At 46.9% G+C, this 22,134-nt stretch overlaps 1 protein-coding gene across 1 annotated transcript in view; it reads left to right on the top strand.

The window, feature by feature from the left end:
- LOC109765889 (uncharacterized) overlaps nt 1–9,951 on the top strand; it is a 92,974-nt gene extending 83,023 nt beyond the window's left edge. The window contains exons 3-4 of the mRNA XM_073503462.1: nt 8,350–9,390; nt 9,478–9,951. Of these exons, the coding sequence (XP_073359563.1) occupies nt 8,350–9,390; nt 9,478–9,951 (1,515 nt within the window). The remainder of the gene's footprint in view (nt 1–8,349; nt 9,391–9,477) is intronic.
- Nucleotides 9,952–22,134: the final 12,183 nt, after the last annotated feature.

The following is a 22,134-nucleotide window of genomic DNA, read 5'->3' as shown; positions in this document are numbered from 1 at the left end:
GCATAGTTATGATGGTATCTAAGGCAATGATCATGAATATAGGCATCACGTCCATGTCAAGTAGACCGAAACGATTCTGCATCTACTACTATTACTCCAAATCGACCGCTATCCAGCATGCATCTAGAGTATTAAGTTCATAAGAACAGAGTAACGCATTAGGCAAGATGACATGATGTAGAGGGATAAAATCAAGCAATATGATATAAACCCCATCTTTTTATCCTCGATGGCAACAATACAATACGTGCCGGTTCCCTTTCTGTCACTGGGATCGAGCACCGCAAGATTGAACCCAAAGCTAAGCACTTCTCCCATTGCAAGAAAGATCAATCTAGTAGGCCAAACTAAACCGATAATTCGAGAGACTTGCAAAGATATCAAATCATGCACATAAGAATTCAGAGAAGAACCATATAATATTCATAGATAATCAAGTTCATAAACCCACAATTCATCGGATCTCGGTAAACACACCGCAAAAGAGTATTACATCGAATAGATCTCCAAGAACATCGAGGAGAACTTTGTATTGAGAACCAAAGAGAGAGAAGAAGCCATCTAGCTAATAACTATGGGCCCGAAGGTCTGTGGTAAGCTACTCACACATCATCGGAGAGGCTATGGTGTTGATGTAGAAGCCCTCCGTGATTGAATCCCCCTCCCGCAGATTGCCGGAAAAGGCCCCAAGATGGGATCTCACGGGTACAGAAGGTTGTGGCGGTGGAAAAGTGGTTTCGTGGCTCTCCTGGATATTTTCAGGGTATAAGAGTATATATAGGCGAAAGAAGTAGGTCGGTGGAACTACTCGATCAGCTACGTACACTTTGCCTAGCTATCTTAATTTTAAGTGCTACACATAATTATCATGGATGTATTTTAATTAATGTGACGTGGCTAGAAATATTATTGATCTTAAAAAACGCTGCCACGACACCGTTTTTCGGCTGACGTGGTAGCTTTTTTCTATTATGCTTTCAAACTAAGTAATGGCGTCGGAAGTATATGCAACGCCTCTAAGGTTTCTCCATATCTGTGACGTGTGGAGAAACACCTACGTCGTGGGTATATTTGGCACTGCCGGCATGTCACTTTATCCAATGCCATAGGTACCAGATACTGTACTGGCATACGAACCAACGATGCCGCTATATTTTAACATTGGCGTCATATTGGTGGCGTCGGGCTCCTACGCCAGCAAGGCACTTTTTGGCACGCCATAGCTAGAATTTTATGCACTAGTGTGTACAGTTTAGAGCATCTCTAGCCGTTGCCCCCCCCCCCTCAGGACGCATAAAAATCGCCCCTGGGGGCGAGCCAGCGATACAATCGGCGCTGGGGGCGGTTTTGCGCCCAGCCGTCGCCCCCAGGCGCCGATATTGGCCCACTTTTCAGCCCACTTTCGGCGAATAAAGGGCCCATATGGGCGAGAATAGGCCCATATTCGGCGTGGTTCGCCGTGGCTCGGCGTTGAATTATGAACATAAATATTTTTTTATCACATAGTTCATCACAGAAAAATCAAATAGTTCAACAAAATAGTATAACAACAAATAGTTCAATACAAATTATATAGTTCAACAAATAAAAACTCATATTTCATCACACGTCGTGCCCGGCGTCGCCCTTGAGCCTCCATAGGTGCTCCACCAGATCCTGCTGCAGCTGATGATGCACCTGTGGGTCTCGGATCTCCTGACGCATACTGAGGTAGGCAGTCCAGGTTGCCGGTAGCTGGTGATCAACTTTGGCTAGAGGACCCTGCCTATTGTATGGTTCGGTGTCAAACACTGGGTCTTCTTGATCGCTCTCGATGATCATGTTGTGCAAGATCACACAGCAAGTCATGATCTCCCACATATGATCTTTCGACCAGGTCTGAGCAGGGTACCGGACAACAGCAAATCGAGATTGGAGCACACCAAATGCTCACTCGACATCCTTCCGGCAAGCCTCCTGCACCTTGGCAAAGTGGGACTTCTTGCCTCCTGGCACAGCGTTTGAGATAGTCTTCAGAAATGTAGACCATCTCGGATAGATGCCATCAGCTAGGTAGTTCCCCTTGTTGTAGTGCCGCCCATTGATCTCGAAGTTCACCGGAGGAGAATGACCTTCAACAAGCTTGGCAAAGACAGGAGAGCACTGCAGCACGTTGATGTCATTGTGAGTTCCTGGCATACCAAAGAAGGAGTGCCAAATCCAGAGGTCCTGTGTGGCCACCGCCTCAAGTACCACACTACAACCGCCTTTGGTGCCTTTGTACATCCCCTGCCAAGAAAATGGGCAATTCTTTCATTTCCAATGTATGCAGTCAATGCTTCCAAGCATCCTAGGAAATCCTCTTGCTGCATTCTGTGCTAGGATCCGAGCAGTGTCTTCCGCATTGGGTTCTCAAGTATTGCGGTCCAAACACTGCCACCACTGCCCGACAGAACTTGTAGAAACACTCTATGATGGTGGACTCGGCCATGCGCCCATAGTCGTCAAGTGAATCACGAGGAGATCCGTATGCAAGCATCCTCATCGATGTCGTGCACTTCTGGATCGAGGTGAATCCAAGTTTGCCGGTGCAATCCATCTTGCACTTGAAGTAGCTCTCGAACTCCCGGATGGAATTCACAATCCCGAGGAAGAGCTTTCGGCTCATCCGATTGTTGGAAAAATGCCCTAGAGGCAGTAATAAAATGGTTATTATTATATTTCCTTGTTCATGATAATTTTCTATTGTTCATGCTTTAATTGTGTTATCCGAAAATCGTAATACATGTGTGAATACATAGACCATAACATGTCCCTAGTGAGCCTCTAGTTGACTAGCTCGTTGATCAATAGATGGTTACGGTTTCCTGACCATGGACATTGGATGTCATTGATAACGGGATCACATCATTAGGAGAATGATGTGATGGACAAGACCCAATCCTAAGCATAGCACTAGATCGTGTAGTTCGTTTGCTAAAGCTTTTCTAATGTCAAGTATCATTTCCTTAGACCATGAGATCGTGCAACTCCCGGAAACCGTAGGAATGCTTTGGGTGTACCAAACGTCACAACGTAACTGGGTGGCTATAAAGGTGCACTACAGGTATCTCCGAAAGTGTCTGTTGGGTTGGCTCGGATCGAGACTGGGATTTGTCACTCTGTATGACGGAGAGGTATCTCTGGGCCCACTCGGTATTGCATCATCATAATGAGCTCAATGTGACTAAGTAGTTAGTCACGGGATCATGCATTACGGAACGAGTAAAGTGACTTGCCGGTAACGAGATTGAACGAGGTATTAGGATACCGACGATCGAATCTCGGGCAAGTAAAGTACCGATTGACAAAGGGAATTGTATACGGGATTGCTTGAATCCTCGACATCGTGGTTCATCTGATGAGATCATCATGGAACATGTGGGAGCCAACATGGGTATCTAGATCCCGCTGTTGGTTATTGGCTAGAGAGGTGTCTCGGTCATGTCTGCATGATTCCCGAACCCGTAGGGTCTACACACTTAAGGTTCGATTACGCTAGGGTTATAAGGAAGGTTTGTATGTGATTACCGAATGTTGTTCGGAGTCCTGGATGAGATCCCGGACGTCACGAGGAGTTCCGGAATGGTCCGGAGGTAAAGATTTATATATGGGAAGTCACCATACGGTCACCGGAAATATTCGGGGGTAAACCGGTATTGTACCGGGACCACCGGAGGGGTTCCGGGGGTCCACCGGGAGGGTCCACCTGCCCCGGAGGGCCTTATGGGCTGTAGGTGGAAGGGAACCAGCCCTAAGGAAACCATTGTGTATACCTTCTACCTCAGATCCGAAGGCAAGATCTTCGTTGCCAAGAACGGGTCCTTTCTGGAGAAAGAGTTTCTCTCGAAAGAAGTAAGTGGGCGGAAAGTGGAACTTGATGAGATGACCCCTCTCGAACCAGAAAGTAGCGCAGCACAAGAAAATGTTTCCGTGGTGCCTGCACCGACTAGAGAGGTAGTTAATGATGACGATCATGATCAAGTTACCATTGAACTTCGTAGGTCCACAAGGACACGTTCCGCACCAGAGTGGTACGGCAACCCTGTCCTGGAAATCATGTTGTTGGACAACGGTGAACCTTCGAACTATGAAGAAGCAATGGCGGGTCCAAATTCCAACAAATGGATTGAAGCCATGCAATCCGAGATAGGATCCATGTATAAAAACAAAGTATGGACTTTGACAGACTTGCCCGATGATCGGCGAGCGATAGAAGATAAATGGATCTTTAAGAAGAAGACGGACGCGGATGGAAATGTTACCATCTATAAAGCTCGACTTGTCGCTAAGGGTTATCGACAAGTTCAAGGAGTTGACTACGATGAGACCTTCTCACCCGTAGCGAAGCTGAAGTCCGTCTGAATCATGTTAGCAATTGTCGCATTCTACGATTATGAAATATGGCAAATGGACGTTAAAACGGCATTCCTTAACGGCTTCCTTAAGGAAGAATTGTATATGATGCAGCCGGAAGGTTTTGTCGATCCTAAGAATGCTGACAAAGTATGCAAGCTCCAGCGCTCAATCTATGGGCTGGTGCAGGCATCTCGGAGTTGGAACATTCGCTTTGATGAGATGATCAAAGCGTTTGGGTTTACGCAGACTTATGGAGAAGCCTGTGTTTACAAGAAAGTGAGTGGGAGCTCTGTAGCATTTCTCTTATTATATGTGGATGACATACTATTGATGGGAAATGATATAGAATTCTTGGAAAGTATAAAGGCCTACTTGAATAAGTGTTTTTCAATGAAGGACCTTGGAGATGTTGCTTACATATTAGGCATCAAGATCTATAGAGATAGATCGAGACGCCTCATAGGTCTTTCACAAAGCACATACCTTGACAAGATATTGAAGAAGTTCAATATGGATCAGTCCAAGAAGGGGTTCTTGCCTGTATTGCAAGGTGTGAGATTGAGCACGGCTCAATGCCCGACCATGGCAGAAGATAGAGAAAAGATGGGTGTCGTCCCCTATGCCTCGGCCATAGGGTCTATTATGTATGCCATGTTGTGTACCAGACCTGATGTAAACCTTTCCGTAAGTTTGGTAGGAAGGTACCAAAGTAATCCCGGCATGAAACACTGGACAGCGGTCAAGAACATCCTGAAGTACCTGAAAAGGACTAAGGATATGTTTCTCGTTTATGGAGGTGACGAAGAGCTCGTCGTAAAGGGTTACGTCGATGCTAGCTTCGACACAGATCTGGATGACTCTAAGTCACAAACCGGATACGTGTATATTTTGAATGGTGGGGCAGTCAGCTGGTGGAGTTGCAAGCAAAGCGTCGTGACGGGATCTACATGTGAAGCAGAGTACATGGCAGCCTCGGAGGCAGCACATGAAGCAATCTGGATGAAGGAGTTCATTGCCGACCTAGGAGTTATTCCCAATGCATCGGGGCCGATGACTCTCTTCTGTGACAACACTGGAGCTATTGCCCTTGCCAAGGAGCCCAGGTTTCACAAGAAGACCAGGCACATCAAGCGTCGCTTCAACTCCATTCGTGAAAATGTTCAAAATGGAGACATAGATATTTGTAAAGTGCATACGGATTTGAATGTCGCAGATCCGTTGACTAAACCTCTTCCATGAGCGAAACATGATCAACACCAGAACTCTATGGGTGTACGATTCATCACAATGTAACTAGATTATTGACTCTACTGCAAGTGGGAGACTGTTGGAAATATGCCCTAGAGGCAGTAATAAAATGGTTATTATTATATTTCCTTGTTCATGATAATTGTCTATTGTTCATGCTTTAATTGTGTTATCCGGAAATCGTAATACATGTGTGAATACGTAGACCATAACATGTCCCTAGTGAGCCTCTAGTTGACTAGCTCGTTGATCAATAGATGGTTACGGTTTCCTGACCATGGACATTGGATGTCATTGATAACGGGATCACATCATTAGGAGAATGATGTGATGGACAAGACCCAATCCTAAGCATATCACTAGATCGTGTAGTTCGTTTTCTAAAGCTTTTCTAATGTCAAGTATCATTTCCTTAGACCATGAGATCGTGCAACTCCCGGATACCGTAGGAGTGCTTTGGGTGTACCAAACTTCACAACGTAACTGGGTGGCTATAAAGGTGCACTACAGGTATCTCCGAAAGTGTCTGTTGGGTTGGCTCGGATCGAGACTGGGATTTGTCACTCCGTATGACGGAGAGGTATCTCTGGGCCCACTCGGTATTGCATCATCATAATGAGCTCAATGTGACTAAGTAGTTAGTCACGGGATCATGCATTACGGAACGAGTAAAGTGACTTGCCGGTAACGAGATTGAACGAGGTATTGGGATACCGACGGTCGAATCTCGGGCAAGTAAAGTACCGATTGACAAAGGGAATTGTATACGGGATTGCTTGAATCCTCGACATCGTGGTTCATCCGATGAGATCATCGTGGAACATGTGGGAGCCAACATGGGTATCCAGATCCCGCTGTTGGTTATTGGCTAGAGAGGTGTCTCGGTCATGTCTGCATGATTCCCGAACCCGTAGGGTCTACACACTTAAGGTTCGATGACGCTAGGGTTATAAGGAAGGTTTGTATGTGATTACCGAATGTTGTTCGGAGTCCCGGATGAGATCCCGGACGTCACGAGGAGTTCCGGAATGGTCCGGAGGTAAAGATTTATATATGGGAAGTCACCATACGGTCACCGGAAATATTCGGGAGTATACCGGTATTGTACCGGGACCACCGGAGGGGTTCCGGGGGTCCACCGGGAGGGTCCACCTGCCCCGGAGGGCCTTATGGGCTGTAGGTGGAAGGGAACCAGCCCTTAGTGGGCTGGGCGCCAACCCCCCTAGGGCCCATGCGCCTAGGGTTTGGGGGGAACCCTAAAGGGGGGGGCGCCCCCCTTGCTTGGGGGGCAAGCTCCCTCCCCCCTTGGCCGCCGCCCCCCTCTAGATCTCATCTAGAGGGGCCGGCCCCCTTCCCCCTATAAATAGAGGGGTGTGGGGAGGGCTGCAGCACCACATCCAAGGCGCAGCCCCTCCCCTCCCCAACACCTCTCCTCCTCCGCGTGTGCTTGGCGAAGCCCTGCCGGAGAACTGTCACTCCACCACCACCACGCCGTCGTGCTGCTGTTGGAGCCTTCTTCCTCAACCTCTCCTTCCTCCTTGCTGGATCAAGGCGTGGGAGACGTCACCACTCCGTACGTGTGTTGAACGCGGAGGTGCCGTCCGTTCGGCGCTTGGATCATCGGTGTTTTGGATCACGACGAGTACGACTCCATCAACCCCGTTCTCTTGAACGCTTCCGCTCGCAATCTACAAGGGTATGTAGATGCACTCCTCCCCTCCCGTTGCTAGTAAACTCCATAGATTGATCTTGGTGATGCGTAGAATTTTTTTTAAATTTCTACAACGATCCCCAACACCGATAACGGCGCCGAAATGTTTTGTCGCCGTGAAGTGGAGCATCGGCGAAGTAGTCGGAGTAGAGCATGCAGTAGCCTTCGAGTCGATGCATGTTCTTTGCTTTCACCCGCCCCGGCGCCGAGCCACCTCGCTGTGGCTTTTCATTGCTCGCCATCAGCTGGGCGAGGGCGGCGAGCACCATGAGATGCTCTTCTTCCTGGACGTCGGCCTCGGCTTCCTCCTCCAGCAGCGCGGCGAGCGCTTCCTCGTCATCCAAGTCCATCGCCGAGGCAGGCAAATCGCCGAACACCTTGCGCCCGGTGGGCGTGTACCGGCCGCTAAACTGCCCCTCCGCGGCCGGAAACGGCAGCAGGAAACGCCCAACTGCTGTTGGAGGGGCTGCCGCGGCGAACCTCTGCTATTTTTCCGGCGGGGAATGGCTATCTAGCGGTGAAGGGCGGCGGGCGGCGCCGGGATATAGCTAGCGGCAGCCGAGGGCGCGGGGGGTGGGAGGCAAGTCGGGAGAGAAAATCTTGACTTTTCACCTGACGGTGTGGGCCAGCCGCGCTTTTCCCTTGCACCGGAGCCCCCGATCGCCCCCCAGTGCGCCGGGTTCGGCCTGCGACCGCCGGGCGCAAAAAATGGCCGAACCGGCGCTTTTCGGCGTCCTAGGGACGCGACTGTGGTGTTTTTTTGGGGCCGGCGCCGAAAAAGTGGCCTGGGGGCCTGTTGGGGGCGCGGCTGGAGATGCTCTTACCACTTGGAGTCACTTCTTTTAAATGACAAAGTTGAGAGTTTTCCTGAGAAACTCGGCTGTTTATGGAAATTACGGCATTTTGAACGACATGATACCAGAAGAAACCCGTCACACAAAGCATTGCCTCCAATTCCTAACATTGGCAAACTAATTTCGCTTTAACACTCTGGGGAATTTTCTGTGCAAAAGAAAAAGGGATATGAGTTGCAACAGCTGAGGGACATGAACGAGATTCGTGGCAGATTAAGACGCACAAATCTTGAGAATGTCACTTGGAAGGATCATGCACTAGAATCGAAGTTGTATCAGAAATGTCATCTTGGCAGCTTGCAACTTGTCTGGAGTCGCAAGAATATCAAGGATGCAGAGGACAGTTTACATTTGGACATTCTAGAAGGCCTGATGCCACCGTCTCATCTTGAGGGTCTTATGATTGATGGATATAGATCTTCAAAATATCCGGGTTGGTTACTTGATGGTTCGTATTTTGAGAATTTGAAAAATCTCAATTTTGTTAATTGCAGCGCATTACAAAGCCTACCATCCAATTCTGAGTTGTTTGTGACTTGCTCTTCACTTGTCCTCGAAAATGTGCCCAACTTGAAGACATTACCTTGTCTTCCACTAGGCCTTAAAATGTTAAGAGTAGACAAATGCCCAGTGCTTATATTTATTTATATGGATGAACATTATGATAAGAGAGAGAATATCATGAGGATGGACCACTTGGCATCACAACTTTGTTTATTCTGGGAAGTGGATTCAGGATCGAATATTAGGAATGTACTCTCATGGGAATGTTTCTTTCTGAAGCAGCTGATGATATGGATGCGTGCAGATGTGTCACATGTTCGAAACCTTCAAACTTCTCTAGAAAGAGAGGAAGATGAAGTATTGGTAAAAGAGGATGATATCAAATCATGGATAAACTGTCACGAGCAGAGGATGAGACTCATGTATGGAATGAGCATTGAGCTGCCACTGGTTCCACCATCAGGACTTTGTGAGCTTTTTCTTTCTTCATGCAGTATTACAGATGGAGCTTTAGCTGTTTGCCTTCATAGCCTGGCTTCACTGAAAATATTGCGCTTGCAAGATATCATGACTTTAACAACATTTCCTTCGGAAGAGGTCCTCCAACATTTGACAAAACTTAACCGCTTGTCCATCCAATATTGTTGGTGTCTCAGGTCATTAGGGGGCTTACGAGTTGTTACCTCTCTTTCCCTTGTTCGATTGAATTCCTGCCCTTCTTTAGAGTTAGTATGTGGAGCAGAATGTTTGCCGTTATCCCTAAGGAGGCTCAGCATAGGCAAGTGCATACTTGCAGCAGACTTCCTCCATACTGACTGGCCACACATGAATGATATTGAAATAACCAATTGCAGAAGCACACCATGCTTGTTTGTTGGTAGTCTCACCTTCGTTAAAGCATTCTTCACACTGTGGAACTTGCCAGATTTATGTATGCTCGAAGGATTGTCTTCCCTGCAACTTGCACACGTACAATTGATTGATGTTCCAAAACTGACCGCCGAGTGCATTTCACAGTTTCGAGTACATAACTCACTCTTATTTAGCAGTCTTGTAATACTCAACAACATGCTCATGGCTCAAGGCTTCACAGTTCCAGCATTTCTATCTCTTAAAGGATGCAAGGAACCAATCATTTCATACGAAGAATCCGCCAGTTTTACATCTGTCAAGTGCCTGAGTTTCTATGATTGTCAAATGATTACCCTACCAACAAATCTGAAGTGCTTCTTCAATCTGAAGAGTCTTAACATCTAAGACTGCCCCAACATATCATCTTTACCAGATCTGCCATCCTCCCTCCAGCACATAACCATATGGGGTTGTTCTGAGCCCTTGAAGGAAAGCTGCCGAGCACCTGATGGAGAAAGTTGGCCAAAGATCGCGCATATCCGCTGGAAAGACATCAGATAAAGTTTGATTCAGATTCCCACCTACAAATAAATGGAAAGGTAAATTAGCTCCTTTGCACTCGAAGATATATAGCCTTTCGTTTATGTTTTCAACTTTAAAGTACTCCATTGATTTCAAAGTGTCATTCATTTTGTTTACTGAAAATTAATAGCAGGCCCAATATGCATGCCCAGCAAGTCAGCAACCTGTTTGGAGGTGGAGTGCCTCAGGCTGGCTCATCCTACAACTGAACTCTGTCTTCTAATTCACCGGTTCGTGCTGATCCCCTTGGTCGATCTCCTACTTAACTGATTGAGTCATGATGATGAGGTACTACTCGTCAACGATTGCTTTAGAAGGCCTGCCGCTTCAGGTCTTGAGGCATGTACTGTGAAAGCGGCCACCTGTCCGGTTAGAGGGTAAAAATAGTCGCTCCCTGCTGCTTTTGTTTATTGTAAATGAGCACTTTCATTGTATATATATAGCTTGTCTGATCTATATATGATGATTGCTTATAGCAGTGTTAATTATGTGATATGAGCAGCAGTTTATACATGGCAGTTTGCCATGTGAGACGTTATTAATTTATCATGACCGATGCGTGCACTTAATTAGTCCTAGCTAGCAGATAACTGTCATGAATCGCTGCTCTCCCTTAATTTGTATGACATGCAAGTAGCCGTGCTCTGTTTTGCTGGTGCTATCAGTGAAATATGTGTGTGAACTGTGAGAGATGTCCAAGGATGATAGTAGCTGGGAAACTGCATAACCTGGCTCCAGGAGTCATTCCAAGCATGTGTAATGTATTAGTGCTCTTACCCGCAAAATAAAATAAAATGTGTTGGCGCTCTGAAGACTTCAGCTAATCTTTTCATGTTTAGCTGAAGAATGGAGCTAATCTTACCAATACCTGAAGGATGCTCTATTGTTGCTTATATAGCTTTGATTCTTTTCGTGTTTTGTATCCACTATCTGAGAGTTTGTTACCATGTCGCGCATGAGTAGTTATCCTAATTCGGAGATGCTTTTTTCTTGTATGTATGCATGGCTGGACGATTTCCCTATCTTTTGTAGGGGAATTTTTTTTTTCATTTTTTGAGGGGGGATTTCCTCCCTATGGGATAGAGGTTGTATTTGTCTAATGGACAGGTTATGCTTTTCCAGTCAGAAAAAAGAAGAGATGGAGCGAAATGCAAACTGGTCTCTGCATTTTGATTTTAATAGGACTCCTTACGAGCGTTCTTTCTATATACTGTTATCTAAAAATAATGAAGCTGTGGACGCCCCCAGCCGAGATTCTACAGGAACCCACTGCATGCTGTGGTTTCTTTCATGACCCGTGGGAAACATGTAATTTGCCTTCATTGACCAGCCTCCACTCGAGATGGCTCATGGGCTGGACTTGGTTACTACACTAGACAAATATTTCTGAAGGAATAAGCGACGGCGGAGCTGAGAGCGTGCGCGTGTGTGTGCATGCGCAGGTCGCGTCAGGTCCAGCCCATGGCGGCCTCGGGTGCGTGCGAGCGCGCCCAGGTGTAGACGTGTGTGTGCGCGCGCGCGAGTCAGCGCGTGTGTGCGTGGCCGCGTTGTGTGGTTAGCGAGGAGCACGTGAGGGTGACCGCGCTGGACCCGGTCGCATCCGGCCGTGTGTGTGCGCGGCGGGTGCGGGAGCCGTGGAGCGCGGAGCGTGGGGAGTGGGGCGAGTAGGCGCGCCTACGGCACGGCGTGGCACGCGTGCGCGCGCGCGTATAAGGTCTCCCCACGGCCCCTGTGTAATCGCTGAGGCTTACGAGTTCGTGCTGGTGGAAGTGGCGTTCGAGCGCCGGAAAAAAACCCTCCCGTGTCCACTGTCTTCTTCCTTCCTCCATTCTTCTGCTTGGTTCGGGCTAGAGGCGACAGAGAGGAAAGCTAGGGCTAGACAACGGTTGGGCATGGCAACAACAATTGATATACAGAGCTTCGGTTCGGGCGATCACCGGCGACCATGGCGCTCATCCCACACGGCGGCGGCGCGGGCGGACCGGCGTCGATGGCGATACCGATGCTCACGGTGGACAACTACACCGTCTGGGCGATCAAGGCGCAGGCCATCCTCGACGTGCACACCGTGTGGGAGGCGGTGGCGCCGGGCGATGCGGCGGTGAACGCGCGGAAGGACAAGACGGCGCACGTGTTGCTGCTCGGAGCGCTGCCGGAGGACGTGTTGCTGCAGATGTCGATGAAGCTCACCGCCAGGTTTTTGGGAGACTCCCTGAAGGTGAGGTTCGTCGGCGCCGATCGGGTCCGCGCGGCGAGGCTGGCGACGCTGCGCGGCAAATTCGACGGCCTGAAGATGGCGGACGGCGAGGAGCTCGACGTGTACGGCCGGAGGCTCGCGGCGATGGCGGCGAGGTATGCCAACCTCGGGGAGACGCTGGGCGACGCGGCGCTCGTCAAGAAGCTCCTGGATACGGTGCCGGATCGGCTCTTCCCCGTCGTCGCAGGCATCGAGCAGTTCCACGATGTGACGACGATGGCGTTCGATGAAGCGCTCGGGCGGCTGCGCGCGTACGACGAACGAGTTCGGCGTCGACGACAGGACAGCGGCGAGCAGGTGGACGGATAGCTGCTCATGACGGCGGCGCAGTGGGCAGTGCGGGATCGGCGACGCGGCGGTGCTCAGGAGGAGGAGGACGACAAGAGCGTGGCATCGAGCAGCGGCGGGAACAGGCGCGGGCGCTGCTACAAGTGCGGCGAGTGCGGCCACTTCAAGCGGGATTGTCCCTAGCTCCAAAGGGCACCAGCGGCGGAGCAGGCGCTGCTGGCGAACGCCGGCGTCGAGGACGGTGTCCTACTGTCGGTCATGGCTTAGGGAGTGAAATGAAGGAATAAGCCACGGCGGGGCTGAGAGTGTGCGCGTGTGTGTGCATGCGCAGGTCGCGTCAGGTCTGGCCCGTGGCGGCCTCGGGTGCGTGCGAGCGCGCCCAGGTGTAGACGTGTGTGTGTGTGTGTGTGTGTGTGTGTGTGTGTGTGTGTGTGTGTGTGTGTGTGTGTGTGCATGAGTCAGTGTGTGTGTGCGTTGCCGTGTTGTGTGGTTAGCGAGGAGCGCGCGAGGGTGGCCGCGCTGGGTGCTGGACCTGGTCGCATCCGGCCGTGTGTGTGCGCGGCGGGTGCGGGAGCCGTGGAGCGTGGAGCGCGGAGAGTGGGGAATGGGGCGAGTAGGCGCGGCGTGGCACGCGTGCGCGCGTGTGTATAAGGTCTCCCCCCGGCCCCTGTGTAATCGCTGAGGCTTACGAGTTCGTGCTCGTGGAAGTGGCGTTCGAGCGCCGGAAAAAAACCCTCGCGTGTCCACTATCTTCTTCCTTCCTTCCTTCTTCTGCTTGGTTCAGGCTAGAGAGCGACAGAGAGGAGAGCTAGGGCTAGACAGCGGTTGGGCACGGCAACAACAATTTCCAAGGCTTGGGCTAATGTTATTGTCATGGATAGTGCCATACGTTCATCATACTCATTTTCAAGTACTGAAGAATTGGGGCAATTTCGATCGATTAGTTTGTGCAATGTTCCTTTTTATGTTTGGATGGTATGCCAGCAATGACATCTGGATCGTTGACAACCCGTTAAGGCGGTGGCAGTGGCCGTTCGGTTGTAAACCTCGGGTAATTTTTGTTATGTTTGTAATGTTTTCTTCTTCCGGTTAATCTTTATAATAGTTCTAGATTTTTTTGGAAAAAAGATGATAAGCATAATTGCTTTCGTCTAATTTGCTTCAAATATTTTCCTTTTCAGTTTCTTTTTTCTTTTACATTTCTTTTTCCTTTTTCATTTTTTTGATCTTATGTTTTGCTCCATTTTATACCTTGATTTTAAATATGTGGCGATTTTTAAAGTTCATGAAAATTTCATTTCTGCAACCATTTTTAAAATTCATGATTATTTTTAAAATGTAAAAATTTGAAATCTACAGACATTTTTTGAAATTAGAGATTTTTTTTAAATTTAACTTTTCATTAAAGTCACGAATAGTTTTTCAAATTCATAAACATTTTTCTATATTGGTCCGAATTTGAGAAATTCTTGAACATTATTAAAATTCATGAATATTTTTAGAAATTGGGTATTGTTTTCTAAATCATGAATATTTTTCAAATCATGTTTTTTTTTCAAATTCGCGAACATGTTTACCATATGGATAGTACCATACGTTCATCGTACTCATTCCCAACTACTGAAGAATTGGGGCAATTTCGATCAATTAGTTTGTGCATTGTCCCTTTTTATGTTTGGATGGTATGCCAGCAATGACATCCGGATCATTGACAACCCGTTAAGGCGGTGGCAGTGGCCGTTCGGTGGTATAGGGACCTCGGGTAATTTTTATTGTGTTTGTAATGTTTTCTCCTTCCGGTTAACCTTTCTAATAGTTCTAGATCTTTTTTTGAAAAAAGGATGATAAGCATAATTGCTTTCGTCTAATTTGCTTCAAATATTTTCCTTTTCAGTTTATTTTTTCTTTTACATTTCTTTTTTCCTTTTTCAAATTTTTCATCTTATTTTTTGCTCCATTTTATACCTTCATTTTAAATATGTGGCAATTTTTAAAATTCATTCAAAATTCATGTCTACAACCATTTTTAAAATTCAAGATTATTTTTAAAAATGTAAAATTTTGAAATCTACAGAAATTTTTTGAAATTGAACATTTGCATTAAAGTCAAGAATAGTTTTTCAAATTCGTAAACATTTTTCTATACTGATCAGAATTTGAGAAATTATTGAACATTATTAAAATTCATGAATATTTTTAGAAATTGGGTATTGTTTTGTAAATCATCAATACTTTTCAAATCATGATTTTTTTTCAAATTCACGAACATGTTTAAAAATCCACAAAGATTTTTCAAACACGTGCTTTTTTAATTGTTGAAAATTTTATAAAAACTTTCACATTTTCTAAATTTACGAAATTTTCGTTATTCCTGAATATTTTTAAAATATGAACATTTTTACTTAGGAAAACTTTTGAATTTTTTATGAACAATAGTCGCTTTTTTCCAAACCATGAACCTGTTGGTTTTCCCTGGTGTTTTCTTAGAGTAGCGAACCACAGGAAAAAAAGGTGAGCGGAGAGCAGCAAGCGAGCCGGCATGCGAGAGGACCACATCTACTGCTTGTGGGCCGGCCCAAACCGCGTCAAGAACTATAAAGTAAAACAACACTGTTGTCTCAAAAAAAAAGTAAAACAACACTGAAAAGGCCACGGGGAAAACTGCAATGCCAAAAGTAAAAAAGATATGAGTGTGCCAAATCGATCATACTGTTAACTCAACCCACATGAGAGATGTTTTGGCTACACGGTAGCAGCAGGCGGAAGCACAGCTGGAATGAAAACAACTACCAAGCTATGCGGTTATTCCATATTGGAGGTCAGACCATCATTATTACTTCTTCAGTATGTCTATGCAAGATCTAATAGCATCCAAGATGATAGGCTTTTGCCCAAACAAAGTCTTAACAGCACCAACGTTTTTCCATTAGAGTTATACGGAGAATACGATGTCTTCTATTCAGAACACTCTCACTCTTCTTCAGTATGCCCAGGCTCTTCTTGAGAATGCTCCAACTCTTGTTCAGAATGCTCCAGCTGTGGGACTGGGACTTGCGTATAATGACTTGTGCAAGTCTGGTACCTTTCCCACGCCGTAGGGTGCGTGGAAAACAAATCTTTGTCAAGACAGCAAAATTCTTGTTCTTTTAGATGCCTTAATGTACGGTTAACAAACATGAAACAGGGTATTTTTTTAAACATCAGTACAGACACAAGCGCTCATATACACGCGCATACACTCACCCCTATGAACGCACACACGCACACCCTATCCCTATGAGCGCCTCCGAAAGACTGAGCCGGCATATCATCTTGCGGTCTCTATGAAAACCCATAAAAGGCCCATCAACATACAAGTACCTGGCCCATATCATCTTGCGCTCATATACACGCGCATACACTCACCCCTATGAACGCACACACGCACACCCTATCCCTATGAGCGCCTCCGAAAGACTGAGCCGGTATATCATCTTGAGATTTACGAAGTCATCATAGGCGCCTCGTCGTCGACGGGAACGTCTCCTCCCACTGAATGCACATCGCCGAAAATCCTGAAATAAATCCAGGAATAAATGCGAGCACCAGGATTTAAACCCTGGTGGGCTGGGGATACCACAGTCCCTCTAACCATCCAACCACAGGTTGGTTCGCAACATGAAACAAAGTTGATTACAAGGTACTCCTTCCTTCCCCAAATATAAGATGTTTTGGGCATTTCAATCTATATCTATACCTACTATTAAAGGGAATAGGTATTCTTGGTTTGGTTCGGTCCTTTTTGTTTGGTTTGAGTGCACGCTAAAGTTCATACACACTCTAAGCGATCTGGGCCAGGTACTTGTATGTTGATGGGCCTTTTATGGGTTTTCATAGAGACCGCAAAAAATAATTGGGTCAAAATAAATCAACATTGTGGGAATTGAACGCAAGACCACCTGTCTGGCTCTTCAATATAACAACCAACGACCTAAGGGCCTTTCACATTTACTAAACCCAACTCGCTTTAAATATACAAGTGGCTGTCCTTATCTTTAGGGCGAGTTAATTAAGCAAGTGAGCTAATTAAAGAAGGATTGTGGGTTTAAATAGAATATTTAAACGGATGTGCTAATTAAAGAAAGGATTATGGGTAAGCCGGTGGAATAATTAAAAGAAAGATTGTGGTCTTAATAAATATAATATTAAATAGATGAGGCTAATTAAAGTAATGATTTGAGGTAAAAAGTAGGATAATTAAAGGGAAGGATATGTATGCTTCAATGTGTTGAGTCTACTAAATTAGAAAAAAAAGGATTTGATTCCCGACTAAAATGGGTGAGGACTCATGGTAATTAAAGGAAGGATTATACTTAAATGAAATCAGTGGGACATTATGCCCAGCAAAGAAAATATGAACATGGCTAAATTGCATCATATTTTTTTATGTTCATTTTGTAGAAGGATGTTGCGTTGCAGCATGTTTCTATAGAAAATCTGGTGTTGTGGAACGTTATGTTTGTACAAAACATCAATTTGTCCCGTTGCAACGCACGGACATATGTGCTAGTATAGACTACATACGGACTGAAATTAGTGAACAAGCACACTAAAACATGTCTACTCAAAAAAAAAAGTTAAAACATCTTATATTTTGTGAACGGAGGGAGTACATATTAAGTGTAAACCCATGTGTGCTAGATAACCAGAAGAAAAACTTCTGTTTTGGCAGATGACGGGGTTTCCAAACCATTTGAAGGGGGGGCGAGCTGTCGGATGGTTGATAATAGCATTGCATATCTTCTTAGTAGCGTACCTGGATGTGCATTAGATGTGAGTAGAGAATACGACATCAAAAGGCGTTTATTTATTTCAAAAAAGAGAGCATTCAAATTATGCAATGAGAAAGAAAAATAAAATAAACAAAGTTAAATGTGGTGAACATTATGGGTTTATGTATTCGACTCTTCCTGATAAAACGACAGTTGCCGGGGGGGGGGGGGGGGGGGGGGCACTGAGTCTTAAAACGAAATATTCTCGCACATAAATGGCATTCAAAATGAAATATAAGAAAGCCAAGAGTAGTCACATCGGATTTGTGGTGAGTTGAAGAAGAGAGAACAAAATCATGTTGTAAACATTCATGCAACTGTAGCATGAGCTTAAAAAAACTTTGTGACTGACCGCCCCTCCCCTCCCCTCTCACGGCGCTCCCGCGAGCGCCTCGAGGGGAACCTCACCCGCTACCTCCTCTCCCTCCTCCACTACACACCTCCCTCGCCGCCACCCGACGGGGCCGCCGGGTGAAGCCCGGCCGGCTAGGGCGGCGGCGGGATCTCCTTTTCCCCTCAACCTATGGTCCTGGGCCGGCGCGGGACGGCTTCACGAGCGGGGGCACTGGCCTATGGAGGGGGATAGCGGCGGGGCGGCGCTCCGTCGGGATGGCGTTGGGGGGCCCTGGTGGATGCTCGCCGGTGAGCTAGAGGGCGTCTTGCGGCGCGGCAGCTACGGAGGTCAGATCGGCAGCTGCGGCAGGTCAGATCGGGCGGTGGCGGGCCGGCGCGCCTCGTCCAGATCCGTGAGGATTTGGGCACTGGCGGCGGGGGCCGTCGCGGGGTGGCGACAGAGGTCCTTCGTGGGCTCTGCGTGGTGGTGGTTTGCAGCAGCGTGGTCGGCCTGGTCCGCTCGCGGCGACGGCGGGAGTTGCTCATGCGTCTGTTCATCCGCGGTTGACTCAGGTGGGCTTCTTCGCTCCGTTACGGCTTCACGTATGGGCTCGACAGGCAGGGGTGGCTCCGTGGTGCGGTGTTGGTGCGCGTGAGGACTTGCCGAAGGTGTTGGGGAACGTAGTAATTTCAAAAAAATTCCTACGCACACGCAAGATCATGGTGATGCATAGCAACGAGCGGGGAGAGTGAGTCCACGTACCCTCATAGACCGAAAGCGGAAGCGTTAGCACAACGCGGTTGATGTAGTCATACGTCTTCACGATCCGACCGATCCAAGTACCGAACGTACGGCACCTCCGAGTTCAGCACACGTTTAGCTCGATGACGTCCCGCGAACTCCGATCCAGCAGAGCTTCACGGGAGAGTTCCGTCAGCACAACGGCGTGATGACGGTGATGATGTTGCTATCGATGCAGGGCTTCGCCTAAGCACCGCTACGATATGACCGAGGTGGAATATGGTGGAGGGGGGCACCGCACACGGCTGGGTGTGTTTAGAGGTGCCTCTCTGCCCCCGTATATAAAGGAGCAAGGGGGGAGGCGGCCGGCCAGGAGGAGGGCGCGCCAAGGGGGGAGTCCTACTCCCACCGGGAGTAGGACTCCTCCTTAATTTCCTTGTAGGAGTAGGAGAAGGGAAGGAAGGGAGAGAGGAGGAGAAGGAAAAACGGGGGCGCCGCCCAACCCCCCCTCCTTGTCCAATTCGGACTAGAGGGGGAGGGGGCACGCGGCTGCCCTGGCCGCCCCTCCTCTTCTCCCACTAAGGCCCATTAGGCCCAATATACTCCCGGGGGCTTCTGGTAACCCCCCGGTACTCCGGTAAATGTCTGAAACCTCCCGAAACACTTCCGGTGTCCGAACATAGTCGTCCAATATATCGATCTTTACGTCTCGACCATTTCAAGACTCCTCGTCATGTCCGTGATCATATCCGAGACTCCGAACTACCTTCGGTACATCAAAATACAAAAACTCATAATACCGATCGTCACCGAACTTTAAGCGTGCGGACCCTACGGGTTCGAGAACTATGTAGACATGACCGAGTCACGTCTCCGGTCAATAACCAATAGCGGAACCTGGATGCTCATATTGGTTCCCACATATTCTACGAAGATCTTTATCGGTCAAACCGCATAACAACATACGTTGTTCCCTTTGTCATCGGTATGTTACTTGCCCGAGATTCGATCGTCGGTATCTCAATACCTAGTTCAATCTCGTTACCGGCAAGTCTCTTTACTCGTTATGTAATGCATCATCCCGCAACTAACTCATTAGTCACATTGCTTGCAAGGCTTATAGTGATGTGCATTACCGAGATGGCCCAGAGATACCTCTCCGACAATCGGAGTGACAAATCCTAATATCGAAATACGCCAACTCAACAAGTGCCTTCGGAAACACCAGTAGAGCACCTTTATAATCACCCAGTTACGTTGTGACGTTTGGTAGCACACAAAGTGTTCCTCCGGTAAACGGGAGTTGCATAATCTCATAGTCATAGGAACATGTATAAGTCATGAAGAAAGCAATAGCAACATACTAAACGATCAAGTGCTAAGCTAACGGAATGGGTCAAGTCAATCACATCATTCTCCTAATGATGTGATCCCATTAATCAAATGACAACTCATGTCTATGGTTAGGAAACTTAACCATCTTTGATTTAACGAGCTAGTTAAGTAGAGGCATACTAGTGACACTATGTTTGTCTATGTATTCACACATGTATTATGTTTCCGGTTAATACAATTCTAGCATGAATAATAAACATTTATCATGATATGAGGAAATAAATAATAACTTTATTATTGCCTCTAGGGCATATTTCCTTCAGTCTCCCACTTGCACTAGAGACTATAATCTAGATTACACAGTAATGATTCTAACACCCATGGAGTCTTGGTGCTGATCATGTTTTGCTCGTGGAAGAGGCTTAGTCAACGGGTCTGCAACATTCAGATCCGTATGTATCTTGCAAATCTCTATGTCTCCCACCTGGCCTGATCCCGGATGGAATTGAAGCGTCTCTGGATGTGCTTGGTTTTCTTGTGAAATCTGGATTCCTTTGCCAAGGCAATTGCACTAGTATTGTCACAAAAAATTTCCATTGGACCCGATGCACTAGGTATGACACCTAGATCGGATATGAACTCCTTCATCCAGACTCCTTCATTTGCTGCTTCCGAAGCAGCTATGTACTCCGCTTCACACGTAGATCCTGCCACGACACTTTGTTTAGAACTGCACCAACTGACAACTCCACCGTTCAATATAAACACGTATCCAGTTTGCGATTTAGAATCGTCCGGATCAGTGTCAAAGCTTGCATCAAGTCGAGCTTTGTAGACAGTAACATTACCATCAGCGTCTGTCTTCTTCTTGAAGATCCATTTATTCTCGATGGCTTGCCGATCATTGGCCAAGTCAACCAAAGTCCACACTTTGTTCTCATACATGGATCCCATCTCAGATTTCATGGCCTCAAGCCATTTTGCGGAATCTGGGCTCATCATCGCTTCCTCATAGTTCGTAGGTTCGCCATGGTCAAGTAACATGACCTCCAGAATAGGATTACCGTACCACTCTGGTGCGGATCTTACTCTGGTTGACCTACGAGGTTCGGTAGTAACTTGATCTGAAGTTTCATGATCAATATCATTAGCTTCCTCACTAATGGGTGTAGGTGTCACAGGAACCGGTTTCTGTGATGAACTACTTTACAATAATGGAGCAGGTACAGTTACCTCATCAAGTTCTACATTCCTCCCACTCACTTCTTTCGAGAGAAACTCCTTCTCTAGAGAGGATCCATTCTTAGCAACGAATGTCTTGCCTTCGGATCTGTGATAGAACGTGTACCCAACAGTTTCCTTTGGGTATCCTATGAAGACACATTTCTCCGATTTTGGTTCGAGCTTATCAGGTTGAAGCTTTTTCACATAAGCATCGCAGCCCCAAACTTTAAGAAACGACAACTTTGGTTTCTTACCAAACCACGGTTCATAAGGCGTCGTCTCAACGGATTTTGATGGTGCCCTATTTAACGTGAATACAGCCATCTCTAAGGCATAACCCCAAAACGATAGCGGTAAATCAGTAAGAGACATCATAGATCGTACCATATCTAGTAAAGTACGATTACGACGTTCGGACACACCATTATGCTGTGGTGTTCCAGGTGGCGTGAGTTGCGAAACTATTCCGCATTGTTTCAAATGTAGACCAAACTCGTAACTCAAATATTCTCCTCCATGATCAGATCGTAAAAACTTTATTTTCTTGTTACGATGATTTTCCACTTCACTCTGAAATTCTTTGAACTTTTCAAATGTTTCAGACTTATGTTTCATTAAGTAGATATACCCATATCTGCTCAAATCATCTGTGAAGGTGAGAAAATAACGATACCCGCCGTGTGCCTCAATATTCATTGGACCACATACATCAGTATGCAAGGTTGGAAAAAGCGATAGTCGTAAGCGAGGCGGTTGGCCTTCGCCTAGTGCCTAGGCGGTGGCTAAGCGCCCTAGGTGCAGCCTAGGCGGTAATATAGTCTTTACTCGTAGTGTATTTGTGATTATTATATGGGTGTTCATATTAGTTTAGGGCATATAAATAAGTTAATTACCATCTACTGCCATTGGAATATAACTCGGTTGGCATATCAGTGCAGCATGCGGCATGATTTATTGCTTGGGTAGGCAATTCCTTGCTTGCCCTGCCTAGACCTCCATTTATGCCCTAGGCGAGG

The sequence above is a fragment of the Aegilops tauschii genome, chromosome 7 (genome assembly GCF_002575655.3).
Source record: "Aegilops tauschii subsp. strangulata cultivar AL8/78 chromosome 7, Aet v6.0, whole genome shotgun sequence".
Classification (NCBI taxonomy): Eukaryota; Viridiplantae; Streptophyta; class Magnoliopsida; order Poales; family Poaceae; genus Aegilops; species Aegilops tauschii.
Note: the sequence above shows the minus strand (reverse complement) of the source record. Positions and strands in the feature narration are given on the sequence as shown.